Here is a 20,851-nt window from a genome sequence, read left to right as displayed (position 1 = left end):
ACATTGCAAATTAATTATAAGAAATGCATCCCAATGTTAATTTAGTTACTAAAAAGCAGCAGTGCAGGCTGCAGATGAAGCAGCACCATGTGTGTTCAATACATTTACCTTCCATGCTTGTCAGTTAAACACACTGCTATAAATGCCTATCTCTGCACACTGTGCTTATAAGTGTGATCCCATAACACAGCAGGTGCTCTGTTGGTGCAGTGGGGTGAGTGCTACAAAATACCATTTGTGAATGTGTGCATCCACATCCATCCATACACACACACACGTACATAGGAGCAGGTGTTTCTAGCACAGCCCACACAGCACAGCTCTACACACACACACATACATACAGTACATAAAGGGAGGTATTCCCACCCCCAACCTTTCTGCTTCCCTGCACCCCCCAGACCCAGACAACACCAGCACCCATCTGACATCAGCGTTTATTGGTGCAAATGACACGTAGTACCACAGTTCTTACCAGTGACATTACAGACGGACACAGCCCACGAGAGGGGTTCGGTTACAAACACCGACAGGAGGGACTGAGCCCCGGCCCCCAACCCAGCAGTTACAGTGCTCAACACAGCGCTGAAATGTCACTTCAAGCAGCTTTTGTGTTCTTTGCAGGAAAAAAAAAAACAAAAACATTAAAATAAAATATTAAGAAAATTATTGGAAAACAAAGTGCACCAACCGGATCGCAGAGGACCGTGCCAAGGGCAGCAGGGACACAGGTAGGCACAGCCCAGCCTGCTGCTCAACCCCCGGCCCCACAGCCACCCGTGGTACCCATCAGTGGGCACTGCCGGGCTGTGCACTTTGGTAAGCAGCTAACGAGGCCAACGACACAGACAGCTGAAGTTCTACACCCTGCTCAGAATCAGCCTAGAGACAGCATTGCCACCACCTGGGAGGTGCGATGCTCACCCACACTGACGTCACCTATTCGTAATGTACCTCTATGACACCGGGAGGATCGGTCATTTAGCAACATGGACACATCAGGAGAGCACACCTGCCCAACAGCTGCATCCTGCTCACACTGCCCGCAGGCACCAGCACCCCCAGCACAGCCCTCACGGCCGGCTCCATCCACCTGCATGACACCATGAGAGCAGCGGCCTCAGCTGGGATGAGCGTCACCCCCTGCTCCCCTTTGGGAAGGCAGAAGCAGGCATGATGTGGGCACCCATGGGTGGAGGGCTGGGAACGGCCAGGGCACTGCACAGGACCAATGTCCATGGGGAGTAACACGGTGATGGGCTTCCTACCAGGAGGTGTTTTAAGCTGCTCTCAGTGCTGCTTCTCCTTTGAGTTTCAGGGAGTGTGGAGGACACAGGCAAGGACACATTTCGGTCATCTCCAAACTCCCCCACCAGTTCAGCTGTAGATTCCTACACTTAAAGACAATGATTTCTCTCCTGTTTTTAGGTGTCAGCATCTCAGGGTCTCCCTCTCCCCTGGAGACAGCTGGCAGGGAGCAGGGCGGCAGGCAGTGTCCAGGGAGCAGCAGGGCCATGGCTGAGCCTGGTGAGGTGAGGTGGGGGGAGCTCCGTCACCAGAGCACAGGAGGCTTTGTGCCCAGTCCGAATCCCCTGTGAGCTGAGGCAGCAATGAGCCATGGAGGAGGAAAAGCAGCTTAGCACCAGCCCCAGCAGCCAGCTGCTGCTGGGATGGGCCACAGCCTCACAACCCCCCACAACAGCCATCACTTGCCACAAGGAACCCGTGTGGGTTTTGCACCACAGACCACATTGTCCAAAGAGTGTCCCGTCCCCAAGAGACTTCACCACAGGGCAGGGGACCCTTCCAGCAGCACGGTGCCCTACCTGCAGGAGACACGCGGGCACGAGGTGCAGGGGGAGCAGAAATGAGTTCTGGGTTGGATCAGCATCTTCTCCCATGTTTTGCTGCTGCCTTTCTTGGTCTCCGACATGATCAAGTGAATGATGAGGGGAAAGGGAAGTATTATTATTATTATTACTGTTATTATTATTAATAATTATTTTTTTAACATTTCAAATAAAACCATGTTGTGTTGTAAACAGAAGCTCATTCCTCAGGTCTGCCCAGCCAGTCCCATCTAAGGTTTATGCTTGAAATGGGCTTCCACTGAAACAAAAGAACAGAAAATCCAAGTTAAAGCTGTGGGCACAACCCCAGCAAGGACAGCCCGGCCCTGTGGGTCTGATTGTCCTCAGTGCTGGGTGACAACTGGATCCCTTCCAACCCAGCCATCCTATGGTCCTACAACACCACTGCCCCTCCACCAAGCACAGAGCCTTGCAGAGGAGTCACCCCATCCCTCCTCACCCCTGTCCATCCATCCCCTACTCCAACCAATGGGAAATGAAGGGGCTGAGGCTGTTCTCCACACCTCGTGAGCACACACCTGCGTATTCCTGAGGCAGCATCGGCCTGCTGATGACTTTCTGGAAGGTGGTAATCCACTCCAGCTGGTCGTCCTCCGTCTCGCAGGCAAAGAGGAATTTCCTGTCCGGGGTGACGATGGTGATGCCGTGCTGCCAGTGATTTCCCTGTGTGGATGGTGGGAGCCCTTCCAGGACTTTGTAGCTGTTTTCCTTGCTCCCAATGAACACTTCCCCTCTTGCAAAGGCATCCTAGAAGACAGCAGCCAGGAGCACAGAGTGCAGCAGCTGAGACCAAAAGCATCACAGTCCCACAGAGCCCTCCACCAGCAGCAGCCCAGACCCGGCAACACAGAATCCTAATGCATTCTGCTGAGCATCAGCCTGGGCTTTACTGCAGACCATCCCCTGTATGCAGCCCAGGCCCCTTTGTCTTACCAGGGGATCCTTGAAATACATGAGCCTTCGGTCATCCATGGTGAACCATCGCTTCTTGAATCCTTCTGTTTGCTGCAGAGTCAGACAGTGCTCAATTACACACCAAAGTACGAAGTGCTTTGCTTATCAAATGCAGCCTGGCAGTATCAGGGCACAGGAGCAGTCTCAGGTGGTTTGGAGGACCCAGCTGGGCAAGGGGTGGCTGGGAAAGGCAGCTGAGGCCAGGTGGGCCTGTGGTAATGGCCAGAGAGCAGGGGAATGTGCTGGTTCATCTGTGAGATGTTTCTGGATTCACTGTCTTTTGGTTCCAAACCCAAACTTCAGGTGGAAAGTGCGTATTAATGTGCTTACAGTGTTAAGGCTTCACTTCTGCAGAGAGGACAAGTCCCACCAGCAGACCCCCATCCCATACAGAACAAGCCTTGGTTTTGGAGGTGTTGCAGAAACACTTATAGCCTACCTTGGGCCCTGTTTTCTCCATGTACCCCTCCTTCAGGTAGTTTCTAGAGAGCTTTGGCACCAGCTGGAGCAACCAAGCAGGAGAGAAATGAGAGCACAGCATCAGCTGGAGGCAGTTGGGGGCACCTGCCCGAGCCCACCAACCCCTCTACCATCAGATCCCAACCAAGTGGCTGCAATTCCACACAGGTGAGCCGACCACAGGTCCCACAGTGGGCTGATGAGGTGTTCCCTTTGGCTTTTAGCATTCGGCTCATTTAACCCTTAATGTGAATGAGGTCCCAAAGGCCCTCGCATCGCAATCATTTTGGCACGGTAATGGCACAGCACACACTGAAGGACGGAATGTTCCCCAGAGCTTTCCTGCTTGATGCTAAAAAGAAGGCAAAAAGAAAAAGGATCTGGAAAACTTACATCAGCATCACTGGCTCCAGGAAATGCCACTTGTAAGTAATGAAAACGTGCAGCGCGAATGGCATTGAACCAATCCACTATTTCCTAATAAGAGGAACAGAAAGCAGTGAGTACCTGCACACAGCAAAGCAACGCCGTCCTGCTGCACTGCAGCTCTCCCATCCCTTTCGTCCCAGTGCCCTGAGTGCAGTTTGGGGCTAACCCTCAAAAAACAACAAAAACCCAAACCATGAAGATGATGACCTGGTAGCGCTTCTCATCCCCACTCCCCATCTGCTCCTGTTTAAGTCGGGTGTGGGAGGGGGAAGGTCAGCAGAGGGAAATCCAGCTGGTGGCTTTGAAATGAGACTGCAGGTGATCCCGGAGCCATCGCTCAGGATTAGCAGAGCCTGAAGTGCTGGGGAGCTCCGGGAGGAGGGGCAGCAGAACACACAGCACCACGGGCAGGGTGATGGGCAAAGAGCTGGTGAGACCCAGCGTGGAGATGGCAAGCCCAGAGGTGAGCCCAGTCCTGTAAGCACAGGTTTCTTTTCCCCTCACTGCATCCCCTCTGCACACAGATACAAATCCAGGCTGACAGCTCCACCACCTGCTCTCCACCCCCAGCCTCTCCCCTCTGAACACAAAGGATGTCTTCCACATTCTCAGGTCACAGTGAGAATTCCTTCCAGATCCTGCTGCAAGAGTGGCCAGACATCTCTTCATCCCTGCACTGCAGCCCACCCACGAGTCCCATAATACCCAAGACCCAGCTCGATGCCCAGATGCTGCAGCGCTTCTCTCCTTCCTTGGAAAAAAATCTCTTTCCCTTTTATTTTCCTCTCCAAAACAGCTTGGATAACTCAGTTTTGAACTCCTCTGTTGATTTGCATCTGGAGTCCTCACTGGAAAACGAGAGGCAGGGAGTGCAACAGCTGCACCTGTGTGCACTCTGAGCTGCAGGAGATGGCTGTTATGGGTGCAGGTGTTATTGAGGCACACTGGAGCCTGGCACAGACCCTATCCCACTCTAACCCTCTGTCAGAGCACACCTCAGCCCTCAGTAAGATTTACAGATACATTCTCAAAAACCAACTGAGCTAAACAAATAAAACACCCCCCACACAAACATCAGGCTCTTTAACACGTTACTCTGGAGGTCTCATTTATAAGAAGTCCAACTTGAGGTGCTCAAAAATGGTCTGTGGTATCCACGGCTATCCTTAACAGCTCCATCCCGTGTTCTGCTCTGCCTGGTTAACCTGCTTCATAATGAGAGGGGAGAAAACGTACCAGGACACACACAGACAGTGCTCTGGAAAACTCTGACCTACTTGTCTGAGCTTTTACTTATCACTTGCTTTTCTATCTTAAGCAGCTAAGCAGACCCCAGATAGCAGCACAAAGAGGATCAGCCAGAGGAACAGACTCCTGAAGTTAATGATGACCATTACAGGCTGGAAGCAATGAAAAAGAAGCTGTGATGTTAAAGTGGTGATGATTCACACAATCACCGACTGGAAGGCAACTCTGGCTTCATGATGTGCTACATGGGGGTCACCTCTCAGACCAGCAGGTCCCGCCATGCAGAAAGCAGAGGATGAATCTCTCACTGATTTCAGACCATCAGTTGTTTCCTAGAGCCAGGACAATCCATTGCTGCATCGCATCTCTCTATGTAAGCAAAGCCAGGATGCACAGCCTCTGCTCTATGCCTGAGCCACTTGCACAGCCATAGCAGTGCCAGGCAAGCAACCCTGCATGAAAGTGCATCATTTCACTGCTCTTCCATCTCATCAGTCCTGAAGTCAGCTCCTCCTGCTGCTCAGACTGACCCCCATGCCACCTTTGCCTACTCTGAAAGCTCCTGTTATAGCTCAGGAACATCAAAGAAGAGCGCCCAGCTCATTTGTCCAGAAAAGACTCAAAGATATTGGTTTGCACAGCGAAGAGAGGCCTTTCCTGGAGATGCAGCCTCTGAGGATGCTAAGGATGATGGTCACCCTGGGGATGGCAGCAGCACAAGGCAGCAGGCTGAGCTGCTCCTGTGATGGCTTCAGGAGAAGTCCTGCAGAGGGAGCTTCAGCCCCGGGCAGGAGCTCAGCGTGGTGAGAAATCAGCTTCAGCACTTGGTGTGCGCCTGAAGCCCTGCCAGCATTGCTGCCTTCAGCCAGCAGAGCTGGTCCGAGTGCACAGAGCCTGAGAAATGGAACTCCAGCAACTCTCTCCTCTGCTCCCCACCTGCAGTTCAGGCCATCCAAAGGCTGAGTGCCCTTTAACAAACCGTGCTCCCAGCAAAACAGAGCCTGATGAGGCTTTGTTGGCACTGGAGAAAGATGCCAGGTGGAAACCTGGGTCTGTGCTCTTTGTTAAATGGCCACAGAGTGCGATGCAGGAGCTGCATTGATCCAACCAGCTGTGAGTGCTCTCAGACACTGAAAGCTCCTCAGCTCCTCCCACACACAACAGGTATGTTGCTCTTCATTTCAAAGGAGCTCAGCACAGCTGATGAGCCAGAAACCCCATTGGTGACAATGAAGTGATCGCCTGAGAGCATTTGTGCCCACCATGCAAAAGGAAGCACAGAGGAATGCTACTGGTGGGATGACCTGGTTACTTGAAATCTGCATCTTGGGTTCATTCCACATGTATTCTCAAGCTACAACCCTCATTATGCATCACTGCCTCCCATGGCTGTGATAGAGACTGGCACTTCACTGCACAGGGAATCAGGGATGGGGCGTCTCTTCAGCCTGGGATGGCTCATCCCAATGGTCTCGGTCCATCTGGTCGATGAGCACATCCTAAGAAGCCCTCAGTTGCATACAGCTGCCCCATCCTGCAATGCTCTGGGGCAGCAGCACGGCAACCCAGGTTGTCCTTTTGGCTTCAATTTCCCTAGCTGCCTCATTTCAGTGAAGGCTATCACCGGTGATGAGTTTTGTATCTTCATTCAGCCAAAGGGGCAGAGCAGTTTCAAGCAAGTTGAGAGAAATTCAGCTGAGGTGTTATCAGGTGGCAACAGAGCTGCCTTCCCAAGCACTGGGTAGGCAGCAGGAGCAACCATGCTCGACCCGTGAGATCAGCCCTGCTCACAGCAACTGCCTGCATGCCACAAAGCACTCCTTCCACGTGGGCATCTGGCAGAAAAATCAGCTTTTTCAACCCAAAAAACGCAGTCTGACTGTCACAAACCACAGACAGAAGCACAATGGTGAGATGCAGCTTCTACAGGAAAGAGCTCCTTCCTTTGGCTTCTGTTTAACTTCTGGCTATGAAGCCACAACATACACTGCATCACCGCAGCACAGCCCTGCAAGCACAGTGGCTCCACTTGGGCTGACCCCTTGGGCACACTATGGGACTCTCACTGCAAAGGCTATTGTGTCTCACGTCCTCCCTGGGCAAACAACAGCCCCACATTCCTGAACACTCCGCTGATTTCCACATTACGTAGCCCCACAGTTCACAGCTGGGTTACAGACAGGTGGGACCCAGACTGGTTGCATGTAGCACCATCCCCCAGGAGCACACACAGGGCCCTGTTACCCCTCATGCTCTCACCTTGCCATCTTCGTGATAGACAAAGATGTTCCTTGTGCTATTGTCCTTCAAGTACGTGATCTGTAGGCCGTGCGGGTTCCCGATTTTTGCAGGCTGGAAAGTTGCATTTAAGTGTTCAATCTTCATAATTGCTTTGGGTTCTTTTGCCTGGAAAACACAGCTGAGTGAGCAAACACCTGAGGATTGGCTTTTAAACCAGAAAGCAGTTTACCGTGTCAGGAAAAATAAACCTCACAATTGAGGGCATCACCTAAAATACGATGCTCAGCCCACAGACCTGCCTGGTGGTAACACAGCTGGACCTTTGCTTGGGCACCAACGAATGCTTTCTGCCAACATGGCAAAACACTCCGCTGCTCTGCAAAACTCAGCAGAGTTCAAGGAGATAAAGATTTCAGCCCAGAAGCAAGACAGATAGGTCAGGTCTCAAAGACAGCAAGGATGCTGCGCTAAGAGCAACTTCATGACTCACAGGCAGTGTGGTAGCACAGCAGGTAGCCTCAAGCTACTGGAGCTAACAGCAGCTGAATCCAGCACAACCACTGCTGCAGCCATGATGGGGGCTCTGCCTGAACTGCTCTCAGGGCTCCACTGGAGCTGGAAGCTCGTACAGCTGTGATGGAAGCATCATCCTCTCTGAAGGTGATCGTTATAGGTACCAGAGAAGACCAAAAGGTCATAAAAACACCTCGGCTCCCCCTATTATGCGGTGCAGAATAGCAGAACACCTATCCAATAATCAATCACAAGGGCAGTTTTCATGGTGACAGCTCTGTATCTCCATTCCAGTACATGAAACCTGCTCTGGGGAGAAGGATGAATGCTTCACTGCGTGGCACTGAAAGAGGAAATCCTGAGGGCCGTGAGGTGGTGCCACAGGCAGTATTTCCTCCCCAGAAGGTACCTATGGGTACAAAATCCACATCAGTTGGGTTGGAACTGAGAAAAGTTCATCACTGGTGGCGAATGAGAGCCAAGGGCAACACAGTAGGTGGGTGGCTGGTCAGCATCTCCCCACCACTGTGACTGGGGATGAGAGCACAGCAAGGCAGCCAACTGGGCTGTGCTCCACCCACAGGGGACACAACACCTATGGAAACTCCAGAACCTACCAATAAAAGCCATGTCCCATCAATGCCCTCACAGCACCACTTCCCAGCCCCACAGCAGCCCCAGGAACTCACGTCGTTCTTGTTGAAGTATTTCAGTGCACCTTCCCTCTCCGACAGCACAAACTTTCGGCTCAGGAACTGCCCGTTGTCCCGGCCCCGCTTCCACAGAAACCCTTCTCGATACCCTGCGGCACAGAGAGCTGCCATTCAGCAAAGGGGCAGGGTAAGGAAAAGAAGAGCTGCCTCCCATTTGTCCGAGGCAGGACTACACACCAGTCCTATGGTAAAAGCTGTTCCCTTTCCTGTTGGTTTCAATCCATTCAGATTTTTGGCTCAGGCTCTCAGGAGGTAAAATTCTCAAGCTGTACATTTACAACGACTTGCTGCTTCGTTTTTAACACCTGGATGTGAGGATGTGCAGAAAACCTTCACCCAAAGCAGCTCTTCAGGCCGCGGTCTGTATGACGTGCAGTAATGCAGGATTCGTTTACTAAAAACAGATTAAAAGATGCACAGAAATCCCCCAGCCAACCCTCAGGGCTCACCCTTACAGTACAAACTGTTTCCGTGCCATAAGAAATGCACAGACACACACACACTGCATCAGGGCAGACAAAGGTAAGAGTGGCACAGACAGCAGCTAATGACGCCAGCTGAAGAGAAAGTGCCTGCCTGGCCATCCTGCCTCTGCTGACAGTCAAAAATACCGCTTTCTTTCACTTGGATGCATGAAATCCTCTGCAAAATGCTTTCTCCAGATCCTCGGAGACCTTTGCGGAACGCGAGGCAAAGCTGTCAACATCTGGCATCAATAAGTGCCGTGGCAAACGCTGTGCTGCTGCGAATGCTGGATGCCAACTGCAGAGAGCCTCACCACCACGGGCTGCACAGCAGGCTGCTGGCACACACTGCTGCCAATGGGCTCATTGCTTGGTGCAGATGTAAGCAATGGAAATATTTAAAGCTGTCAGCAGTCCTTCCCTTGGCTCTTCTTTTAATATGGGTCACGCGTTGCAGCAGGGCTTTCTTTTAAAGCACAAAGCTCCACTTAGAGCCCTGCAGTGCAGAACACACACTCTGGGTACTCAGGGCACTGACATCCAGTGGCAGCACTGCACAGACACCAGCCCAGCAACCTGAGCACCAAAACCAGAGATGTCGGGGGCATTACAAGGGCAGAACTCTTACCCTGCCCAACCAACCACCCTCCAGGCTTTGGAGAGACCCCTCCAGAGCCACAAGCAGCACTGATGAACTTGGCCAATCCATTCTACTCTACCTCAGCACCAGCTGCAAACTTGTTGTGGACATTTCCCAACAACAAAATACAACCAGCCTCTAGGAAGGCACTCACAGCACGAGAAAGAAACACACAGAGCAAAATCATCCTTGGTCTGAGCAAGTGGAAGCAGCAAAACCAGCCCAGGGCAGCAGCGCTGGCTGACCCCCTCTTATCACCTCTATGGCACACATTAATTCTCCCAGCATAGGGAACACCACCATTCTGACAGGCTGTGTCAGCAGAACCACTGCGTGCTCAGTAGTGGCTGAAGATGACAGAACTGAACAGGGATAAGGGCTGTATAACATGGGGCTGACAGCAGGCACAGGCAGCAGATTCTGCCTGGCTGACATGGTTACCAAATGGAAGATTTGCTTTACACAAGGGAGAGATGCTGGTGGGTAGAAACCTCTTAGTTGAAATACACCCACCTGTGTTCGCTCAGCTCTCAGCTGCACAGCCTGACAGCGGCTCCCTGCGCAAGCCCTGGCTGAGGGTTGCCTTCATTCATTCATCCAGAGTGCTTCGCTATGAGTATCCAAATGGCACAGGGTGTAAGGGTGCCCTGTTTCTCTTCTCTGCAATAACATTTCTTGTACTTTCTCTTAACACTGAAGGGGTAATGGAATAAAACTAAAACTCGGTGTTTCCCCAAGGAGGATCTCCAAGAGCTGCAAATGTATGAAGCTCACTGAAAGTGAACCCCTGTCAGACTGGCACCCCAATGGTTTTATATGAGAAAGTGAAAGCAAGAAGAGGGCTGGAGAGCTGCCCAGGGCAATACTATGAGCCAGCGTCAAAGCTAGGCTGGAAACCAAGGCTTCCATGCCCTCTTATGTATGGACACTTTCATCATTATGATCTCTGTTTTTTTCCAGCCCTTCGAGCCAAACCACAGCATCTGAATTAATTCCACTCTGTTCTCCTTCGGAGAAACTAAAAAAGAAGAAAAGAATGCTGGCACTTTCCAGAACCACCGTCTCTGCACAAGAGCTCCCGGCTGCTCTGACAAAGCCAGCTGCTAACTTTGCTGTACTTTGGCACAGATTTCCTTAAATCCTTTGCTTGCTTCTTTTCTTCCTTCCTTCCTTCCTTCCTCCAGGGCTGTGTCCTCAGGAGCTGCTCCTGTGCTCTGCCCAAACTTGCTGCCTGCTCCCCTGTCAATGCTGATAAATGCAAAACACAACGAACTGGACATGAACTGAACATGAACTCATCCAGCTTCCCCAGGCAATCAGTACGTCAGCAAGACGTGTCCTCAACATCCTGATCTAAAAGACAGCACAAATGGCTAGAGAAGGTGTTGAGGAGCAGAACTGCAGGATGCTGGAGATGCAGAACTCCCACTGCACGTATCAGAGCTCCTCACATCCATGGGATGCCCTGCCTCAGCATCAGCTTCCAGTTCAGAGCAATCCAGCCAAACCCAGACCTTCATCAGGGCTGCTCCCATGATGATGAAGCAAAACAGCCAGCAGCTCAGCTTTGGGGCACACAGCACCTGCAGGGGCAGAACAAAGGCTGCAGCCGCCTGCTGGCATCGTGCTCAGCCACCAGCACACAGCCATGAGTGCCAAAGGGACACTTGGTGAAGGCCAGCACTGTTCAGAAATAACATCGCTATGCTTGGGCTGCTTTGGTGTTGGGCAGTTCTGGCACAAACCTGGCTTTTCAGAACCCACTGAGCAGTTGTGGCAGTTGGCCAACAAATGGCATGCACATAACCAGAAATCACACCCCAGAATTGACCCACTGTGTCACTTCCAAGGTAAAATGAGGAATCACCACTTCTACACTCCTCGCACCACCACAGCTTAAGCTCCTCAGGGGAAGGAAAATGGGGTCAGCACACTGGTTGCCCAGAAACAAGACGGCCTTGTGCCAGCTGTGCTGAGTGCACGTCTGCAGCTTCTGAACACAGCCAGACCCCTTTGGGTGCTTCAGCCTAACCCAGCTTTATCACAGTGCCACAGAGGAAGCAAGTGAGAGGATTTGCTACGAAGACAGTCTCGCATAGATAGCATCTTCCCACCCAACTTCCTCCAGCCACTTGTTCAAGTTCCCTATTTTCAAGAAGAAGAATATCACCACTTCCCCAGCCTCAGAACCCCGTTATGGCACGTTGTTACTGACAGGGTTTTTAGTCCCTCTGTGCATGTGGATTATAGGAAGTACACAAAATTACTCTTTCAGTTTCGGCCTTTGTTCTCAGAGAACAAGAAATGAATCTGAAAGAGGGTGATCAGATCCAGCATCCACCGGCTGGAGAAAAGAACACATACTTGGACTTTGCTTTCTCTCATCCCACTAAGTATTCTAAACTTGGAATTAAACTCTATCTGTTCTCTGGTCTCTTTGGTGCTCAATCTGCTATTTCAGCTGGGAATGGAGGCACCACTTGTTTCTATGATGGTCAGTGGCATAACAGGGCCTGGTGCTTTGAGGAGAAACATTCATCTACCCCAAACCAGGCATAGTAATAAAGGCAGCACTACACCAAGGAACAAATGCACTACTGTGCTGTCTTTCTCTCCTGGTCTCACTGCCAGACTGAGCATAGAAGGCTGAGAGAGAGGAAAACATTTACTCATACATGCAATCCAAGAGCAACTGCTCTTTCCTCGAGTTCAAGCAGGGCACCTCCACCTCCAGAAATAGGTTCTCCTTCCTCCCAGCAGTCAGACAAAGTGCTCTGACCCCAATTCAGAGCTCTGTAGATGAAGAAGATTTAAGCATAACTACATCGCATCGCTTTGCTGCTAAAATTACAGGGTGCACATCACCACTTCTGCACGTCAGAAGCAGAGCCATCTGCTGTATTAACATCATAAGGCGTTAATTAAACCAGAATGGGAGAGAGGAACTCGCTGGAGATGACGTGCCAGCTCGTTCTGCGAGGTTAAGGAACGGCGTAATTACTTGGAGCAGCTGAGTGGAGAATCCCTGAGAGTGATGTCACAGCCTCCTTTTAGCACAAAGGATCTGAAGGATATTTCTTTCAATAAACCGTTTTGTCCATAATCAGAGATCTGGACAGAGACAGTGACACGTTCCACACTTTCCCAATGGAACAGACTTCAAACAAACATCCCCGAAAGAACTGCAAACCTCGTTTGGTTACAACAGTGTCAATTGTTTGGTTTGATTGCTTTAAAAATAGCATTTCTTTGTGCTCTGGAAGCAAAAGCCTCAACAAGGGGCAAATGTCGAGTGACCCTGCAATGCAGACAGCGTCCTTGCCCCAGGAAGGGCACCATGGAGGTAAAGCTGTTGTGTGCCCTATGCCGGGATGTGTGCCCGGCACATCTCATGTCCTGCCAAGTGGGGCTTCTCCATTCTGCAGCACTGGCAGCAGTTCCACCCTTGAGACACCTCTTCAGCACACCCCAATAGAAGACATCCCCAACCCATTACACGCAGCCCGGGATCCACCACATGCCGACCCCGACCGCGTGCACACATTACAGAGGGGAGAATTTCCCAGCTCTTAATCAATCAGTGCTCTCCTAACGAGCACTTAACATGCAAATTACCTTTCCTAAAAGGCCATTTTGCAGAGAAAGGTTTCTCGTTGCCATCCAGTCTGCCTCTGCTGCCATCCAGGAGCTCATAAAACAATTATTGTCCTGCTGCATTGTAGTGCCTCAGCTATGGATGCAAGCAGCTGATTAGATTGATTGCTTCCACAATACCCAATTAACCCACTCACTCTGCAAGTGATTGACTTAATCAAAGGCAATTAGCGCTTGAATGGCTACATCACACACAAAGCCGGGATTTAGGTGATGATTGAGACAACACTTACCGACCTCACGTTGGCCAGGGGAAAACATCGCTATTAACGCCCAACTCAGCCTGGAGTACCTGAACCCACAGCTCGGTAGTTTGGGGTGGCACACACAAGGAGCAAGGACAGCTACGAAGGGAGCGATGCCACACGCTACTGCTCGGGGGAACCTCACCAATGCCAACGTTCCCTTTTTCCCCCCTTCTCGCTCCTGAGGCCGGGCAGCACCAACCAGCTGAGAAAGACCTCAGTGGACGATTCCCACCCCTGGCAGCTTCAGAGTCAAACCACAAGTGCCCCACATACGAGGTTGTCTCCCATTACCAACCCTCCCAACAAACACGGCCTTAAAAAACTCTCTTCATGCTGAGCTCTTGCAAGGTGACTTCTCCCACAACGTAAAAAAAGATGCACAGAGAAACAGGTGGGGATCCACTACCAAAGCAGTGCAGAAATACAGGTAGCACTGCCCTGGGTAACTGCTTTGCCTCTGATCAAACCTCACAGAGCCTGCCTGGCTCTCTGTGCAGCACAGCACAGCCAAGGCAAAGCCTTACAATGGGATGGTCAGGGAGAGAATCCCACCCCTCCTAAAATAAGGGATAGAGAATGTCGTACAATCATCCCTGGGACAACCCACACGCTGGGGATCAGTGTGTGAAACAGAGCCAAACACATTGCCTCAGCAGAAAGAAATGCATGGGACTGAGCTTAACAGTGCATCCAGGTCCTGAGTTTGATGGAAAACCAGAAAGTCTGTCCCCATACATGGTGTGTGGTATTTACATGCAAGGTCAGTCCCTGGGTTTCCAGTCTCTTTTAATGTCACACACTTGCATTGCTGGCACACGGCTGGAAATCCAAATTGCTTCTAAGCAAAGCCCCAATAATAAAGCCGAAATCCATTAAGCTTGTGATGTTTGCCGCCATTTAAATCTGATTAAAATCATTCATGACACCACTAAGCCTAACAGTCAGAAAACACTCCTGTCAATTCCGATGTTTCCCAGTGTAATCCAGACCCCTTTCTTTCACTGAGCTGTCAGCTAAAGGGAACCATAATAAGAGATTATAAACCTAATCCATCTTGCTAAGCTGTTTCTAGCCTGTTTCTTTAATCACATGCTATCGTTCCCTACGGAGTAGCTCTCAGGTGACAAAGATGTTCATACAGCTTTTAATGCTCCCTGAAGGTATCTTGGATGGGATTGCATCACACCTTGCCTGGGTGAGAGCGACCAAACTGAGACACATGGGGACAGCGGGGTGCCAACCTTGGTGGGGATGGAGGTGCAAAGGACACTCACCAGAGAAAAACTTCCACTGGATACAGCGAGTAAAGCTGCTCTCCCAGTCAGTGCTCCCCTCCCTGAAAAGGCTACGGAGGAACAAACAGTGGGGGAATATAACGAGCCATAAAATCCCCAAGTCTTTACCTGACCGCTGTAGGCAGAGCAGGTTTGGCTTGTGCTGGAGAAAATAGAGCTGCATCCTCCCTTTTATCTTCAGTTACTTCATAACTGATCATCGATACAGTACAGCTTCCTTGGTAACTTAATTACGGAGCAAGCGTTTACATACTGAAGATAAGGCAATAGTTAGCTGCTGCAGTGCAATTAGATTGTATCTGCATTGAGAGGTTAAAACCCCCTGCTACAGAGCACGTCTTTACTGGAAGCCTTGTGCTTGTGTTACTGAGAATTGAACGTGGAATCTAATTTTACTTGGAAATCAAATGCTTCCTCCTTGAGTGGCATTCCTGCACGGCCACCTGGGAGCTGCCGGCTGCTCAGAGAACACCACTTACAGGTAAGTAACCTTCACGTCTTCATCTCGTGAATCCAGTCTGCTATTACAAAAAGGGAGATGAAAGCTGAGAGGTTGGCAGTGCGATGCTCATCCCTTTTACCAGCACTGAATGCATCTGAGATCTGATTGAGAGGGAAGCTGGGAGAGAAGACATTTAAGGATAGGCACGCAGCACCAAGTCATGGCAGCTTCCCTACAACAGCAGGGAACTCTGCTGCAAGCTGAAGTTCTACAGCAAAAGCCCAAACCAGAGATCGGGGCAGGACATGAGCATCCCAGCAAGTCCTCCCTGCAGTCACTGAGCGCACAAAAGCTGCACAGAAGGATGCACTGGCAAGAAGGAAGCCAAGGCGTGAGGACTGCAAGAAAGCACTGAACTTTAAATGCCCAAAACCCCACTCAGTAGTGGTGGAGATGGGCAGCATCCCCTCCCTCAGGGTGCACCACAGATGGGCTGTGCTGAGCTGTGCACTGCTGAGGCTTTGGCTCCAAATGACTGCAGAGCAGCACCCGAAGGCCTGGGCTTCCCACAGGTCACAGAAAAAGCCAAAATACATTCCAAGCCCCAAAGAGTTTTGGATGGATTTTCTGTCTCCCGTACCAGCAAATAAAACCTCAGCATGGGCAGCTGCTCCCCTCGATCAACCCAAGCAAGGATGAGAGGAACTTAACTGCTGACCAGAGCTTTGCTGCAGCCAGCAGAGAAGTTCATCACTGTGACTTCAAAGCAGTTTAGGATCCTCCCTTCAGGGCATCCCCTCACACAGGCTGTGCTGCAACATGACCATAACTCAGGAAAGCCCATCCTCACACACACATCGTTCCTCTTTGTTTGCTTGGAAGAGAAACCCAAATGACTGTGAGCACATCTGCTGCAGTGCTAACAGCTCCTGATCATCTATTATTGAGCATCTGACACATTCACAGTCAGGGCTATTGCTTTATGCAGGGAATGGAGAACTTCTGGTTTAGGGCTCATTGCTCTCCCAGCTGCCCCAGAAAACCCTGATCTGGATGCTCCCAGTGCTGTGGGATGGGGGGAGGGACATCGGCAGCACAGCCACAGCCTGCAGGGGGATGTTTGCACACATCTGGACATCGGCTTTACTGAACCTGCTGCCCCTCAGCCCCATAGCAGGGTGGTCCCACTTTATGAACTCCTGTAATTGCATAAATCTGGGCTCAATCCTGGCCTGAATAAATCATTGAGCAAGATTCCCACTGACATCACTACACTAAAATTCCTCCTTCCAGTCTCCTCAACGTGCGTAAGGTTGAAACTGCCCCCCTGCAGTGCACCTCACTTGCCTTTCAGATGATTTTGGGGATGTGCTGCTGTTAGCAGCGTGTCACACCACCACGTCCCTCAAGGGCTGCTCACAGAGCTGGCTATGGAAACAAACCAGGATCATCCACGCAGCTGCTGCACCCCCACCCTGACCACAGCAACATCTTTAGAAACAGTCCCACTGGGAGAGCCATGGAAGCACCTTCCAGTCCCATTTTGCATTCAACAGAGGGCAGGATGTGGACAATTCTCCCTCTGCTGCATCCCAGGTTCCAAGGGGAAAACTCAGACAAGCTTGCCAGCGGGAGAAAACACTACGCACAGCAGGAGAAAACACAACGCACACCTCTCAACTCTCTGCTGCTCCTTCTTTACACTACAAAGCAGCTCTCTGCTGAAGGCCCGATAAGCTCACCCATAGCACACTGACCTGCTCCTCCATCATGCAGCGCTGCTCTGCGTCAGATGCCAAACCTTCCCCATCCCTCCACAGCATGACAGAACTCACAGCATTTTATTTTAGGAGCACAGAATTAGGAAACCCGCCATGGAGACGGGCTGGTGCTGAGCAGAAAGGCTTTAAGAAGTGCTCACACTTCTCAGCTGAGCCTGATTTAAGGCTCAACAACAACAGCCCAGGCAAACTCCAGAAAAAGACATGACATCACTCTGAAAAAATGTTCTTTATCTGGTGAGAGACAGAAAGTGCCTGCACAGGTCTCCAACACAGAACGGATCTTTAATAGCAATTCGATTAAGCTCAGATGCGCTGCCATGAAACCAGCGCTTTCCATGCACTGAGTTACAGCTTACTTCCTCCCCATCCCCACCCCTCTGCTACCCAAGATGCTGCAGCAACCTTCTGGCCCCAGGGCACAGCGCTATGAAAGCTCTGCAGAGATCAGGACACAGAGAACTGCTTTCAGAAACCTCCAGATGCAGAAAGGACCACCTCGCCTGTTCTTTCTCCAGAAGCACAGAGAACCAGTCTGATTTTTTCTCTTTAGCTCTATTCCAGCTAAAACATTAATTCATTGACTGTAGAAACCCAAGATCAGAGGAGCAGGCAGTTTGAGCAATGCTAAAATGGAGTATTTCAATACTGTCCCAGCCAGAGAAAGCTACTGAGGACAGACATCAGTCACAGCAGTGTTTCATACACCGCATGATCCCACAGCCCACACTCACCAGGCGGCCTGAGAGCCCAGAGGCACAGCAGCTCAGGGACCCCCAGGAACTCCCCATCCCAAAACACAGCGATGCCTTCAGCCCCCAATGAGCAGCAATCCCATGAGAAGCCCAACTAACCCAGCACACACACCTGATGCCGAGCTGACCACAAACTAAACATCTTCGAGTTGAGTTGATGGATATAAATCTTTCTGTCGGGGATGATGCAAAATGAAAGAGCACCTCTTACTCATTCTTTGTCTGGAGGGGAAAAGAACCAACCCTGACCAAACTATTTGTACAAAGCACTTGGAGAGAAAAAAGAAAGAAAAAAGAAAGAAAAAAGACCAAACCACAGCTATTTAACATTTCATCAGCCAGCCTTGTGCACTTGGAGTGAGGTTTGCCACCCGCTCCATTCTGCCTCCCAACGCTGCTGCTTCAATTCTTGCAAGAAAGCGGCTGCTGCTGTTAATTATAGAAGCTTGGATGTTGAAGGCAGCCTGACAGCACCAGCTGTTAACATTACAGCTGGAGCCCCAGGTAGCTGTGAGCACGCAGCCTCAGCTGGCAGAGCCGCACGCCCCGCAGCCAGCAGTGCCAATGCCCCACTCGGCCAACTCCAGCTCTCCCACTCAGAGCTACACATTCTCACCTACTGTTCTGACTGCCCACGTGCTTTAGGGAAGCTGAAGCCATCAGCACGTTGCTCTGCACTCCTCGCACATCAGCTATCTTTAAGAGGAACACTGATTTCCCCTACCCCAGCACTGGGTCACTGCAGCGCTCATGGTCCCTGGAGAGCACAGAGCAGCCCCCAGCCTTTAACCACAGCTCAGTCAGAACAGCCAGAAAAAAAGTCAAAATGCACCGAAGGCATTTCTAAAATACCAGCTTTTGCACTTGCAGCTTTTTCTGTTGTCTCGTGCTGTTGGTACCGGGCATTGCACCTCCCTTTGATTTGAATGGAACCTTCATTAGGCGGTATCACATTTTAGGAGGGGCTGCGGGTGTGAGAATCAGCACTTAACAGCACAGATGGAAAGCAGCAAAAGGCTGAGTCAGTCCCTGGGCACATGACATTGCACTGCCCTGCCAAAACACAGCCTGCCTGGCACCAGGACACACAGCGCAGGCACATCCCTGTCACTGGGAACAAAAAGAAGACAGCCGTGCTGTGATCGCATCCTTCTCTCCAGTCTGGCTTGCTAAACAGCTCTTTGATGCACCTTGTCTGTGCTGCAGAGAGGTCTGTGTTTGATGTTTAAGCCATTTGTATTGCAAAGCAGCTGCTCCCAGAGCCAGGGCTGTGCAGGCAGCTCTCCAACAGCCCCAGCTCTGCACATTGCCCCGGCTGGATCCGCTGCTGACATCTGGCTGGAAACCACATGCAGTGCTGCTTTACCTTGGGCATGTTTTTCTGATGGATGCCTCCCCTGTGAGCCCAGCCAAGCATGCTGACCTGCCCTGCGCCACACTGCCCTCCTGCTGCCCAACAGGAGCAGTGGTACCATGCACAGAGGAAGAAGCAGCAGCAGCCATTTGATCTGAAGCAGTGACTGCATGAATTGTCCTCAAACCAAGGAGAGGATGGGGAAAGGTTTCCTGGAGTAGGTGCTGGTGGGGTGCTGTGTCATGTTAAATGCAGGATTAAACCAGGAAGACATATAAAGGAGACCGAGCATTGGCAATTGGCCATGCAGATGCTGTCGTGGTCAGGACCGAAGCACCGAGCAGCAGAGATGCCAACACTCTCAGTCCTGCTGGGGAAAGATGCTCAAAAAGAGCATGCTTTTCTCCCAGACCACACAACACCACATCTGGGCTCCAAGAAAAACACACACACAAATCACAGAGTGCCATCACCAGCTCTGACGGCAGCCAGGCCAGCAGGAAGGATGCTGACCAAACCCGCACACCAGCACTCCTCTTCCCATCAATGTTTTGTGCATGACCAGCCTCCCAGCAGTTCAGACACGGCCATGGAAGAGCACATGGGCTTTGAACAGGCACTGTGTGCTCGGTGCCATGTCCAGCAGCTCCAGGGCTCAGGAAGGTGCTCCCAAAGCCAGTACCCACGGAGCCTGGCTCCCAGCATGTCACACCTTTCAGCCACTCGCAGCTGATGTCAGTGCCAGAGAACAGAAGCTCTCTGTGCCTCTGGCCACATGAGAAGGAGGCTTCACAAGGCTGTTTGCTGGAGGGATGCTTCTGCTTTAACCCACTCCTGACAAGGGCACACCAGACTGTGGTAACCTTGATATTCAGCTTGGATAAATAAATAAATAAAGCTCTAAAGTAGCTGCATCGTGTTGGCAGACATTCAGGTTTTGCAGTTTCAGTACAGACACCCACATACCCATCTCTGCTGAACATTCTTTGATTATAATCTTGCCTGAGCAAGAGCACTTTTTGCACCTCTGCACCAAGTAGAAATCCACGGGTAATGCTTGCCCTTGAAATACAGTGACATCATTTGCAAAACAATTGCACTGTCCTTGCAGGGCTCAGTCACTCAGCTTGCCCTCCAGCATCTCCCCACTGCTCCAGGTGCACTTTCTACTCTTCTATCAGAGCTAGAGACTGAGCAGCCAAGATCTTACAGAGAAAGGCAAGATCGAGCACAGAGATTTGTAATAAGATTTTGCTGAAATCCAGTAAGAGCCCAATAGCAGAAGCAGCTGCTGGGGATTTACTGGAAACCATGATTTAACAGAAAGCAGTGGTGATGCAATCATGATGTGTGCAACAGCACACACTGCACCATCGCGTCTTCCTACCACAAAGCATCTCTTCTCCTCTGTCCAAAGCTCAGGCATACAGGAATCTGCACCAAGCCCCACAAAACGCCGTGTGCCCTCGTTTGTGCTGCTTTTCAGCAGCAGTCCTCTTTTCATCTCAGTTTCCACATCCATAAAGGACCTGCTCACAGCGATGGCAGAGGGAAGCTAGAAGGGCTGCACTAAAGGCATTGGACTGGGATGGATGCTCTGCAGACCACTGAGCACAGCTCACCTTCCTGCTGCACTGCAGCTGTGCCTCAGCCTGCCCCAGGAACACAGGATCCAGCAAAGAAGGACACAAGTGGAACGTGCTGGAGCTGAGCTCAAAGCTGAGCTCTAATTCTCAAGCCTTTCAAGCATCAGAAGAGAGTTTCATCCATTTTGCGAGTAACATCAGATA

General features: G+C 51.0%; 1 protein-coding gene across 1 annotated transcript in view; it reads right to left on the bottom strand.

The window, feature by feature from the left end:
* Positions 1-420: 420 nt before the first annotated feature.
* The window catches only part of ADAP1 (ArfGAP with dual PH domains 1), a 40,119-nt gene continuing 19,688 nt past the window's right edge, over positions 421-20,851 (bottom strand). The window contains exons 5-11 of the mRNA XM_072349713.1: positions 8,405-8,517; positions 7,221-7,367; positions 3,678-3,761; positions 3,265-3,327; positions 2,805-2,876; positions 2,390-2,618; positions 421-2,109 (exon numbers count right to left, since the gene is read on the bottom strand). Coding sequence (XP_072205814.1) covers positions 2,081-2,109; positions 2,390-2,618; positions 2,805-2,876; positions 3,265-3,327; positions 3,678-3,761; positions 7,221-7,367; positions 8,405-8,517 — 737 coding nt within the window. The 3' untranslated portion in view covers positions 421-2,080. The remainder of the gene's footprint in view (positions 2,110-2,389; positions 2,619-2,804; positions 2,877-3,264; positions 3,328-3,677; positions 3,762-7,220; positions 7,368-8,404; positions 8,518-20,851) is intronic.

The sequence above is a fragment of the Excalfactoria chinensis genome, chromosome 14, assembly GCF_039878825.1.
Source record: "Excalfactoria chinensis isolate bCotChi1 chromosome 14, bCotChi1.hap2, whole genome shotgun sequence".
NCBI classification, from domain to species: domain Eukaryota; kingdom Metazoa; phylum Chordata; class Aves; order Galliformes; family Phasianidae; genus Excalfactoria; species Excalfactoria chinensis.
The sequence above is the reverse complement of the archived record's forward strand: the minus strand, read 5'-3'. Positions and strand labels throughout refer to the sequence as shown.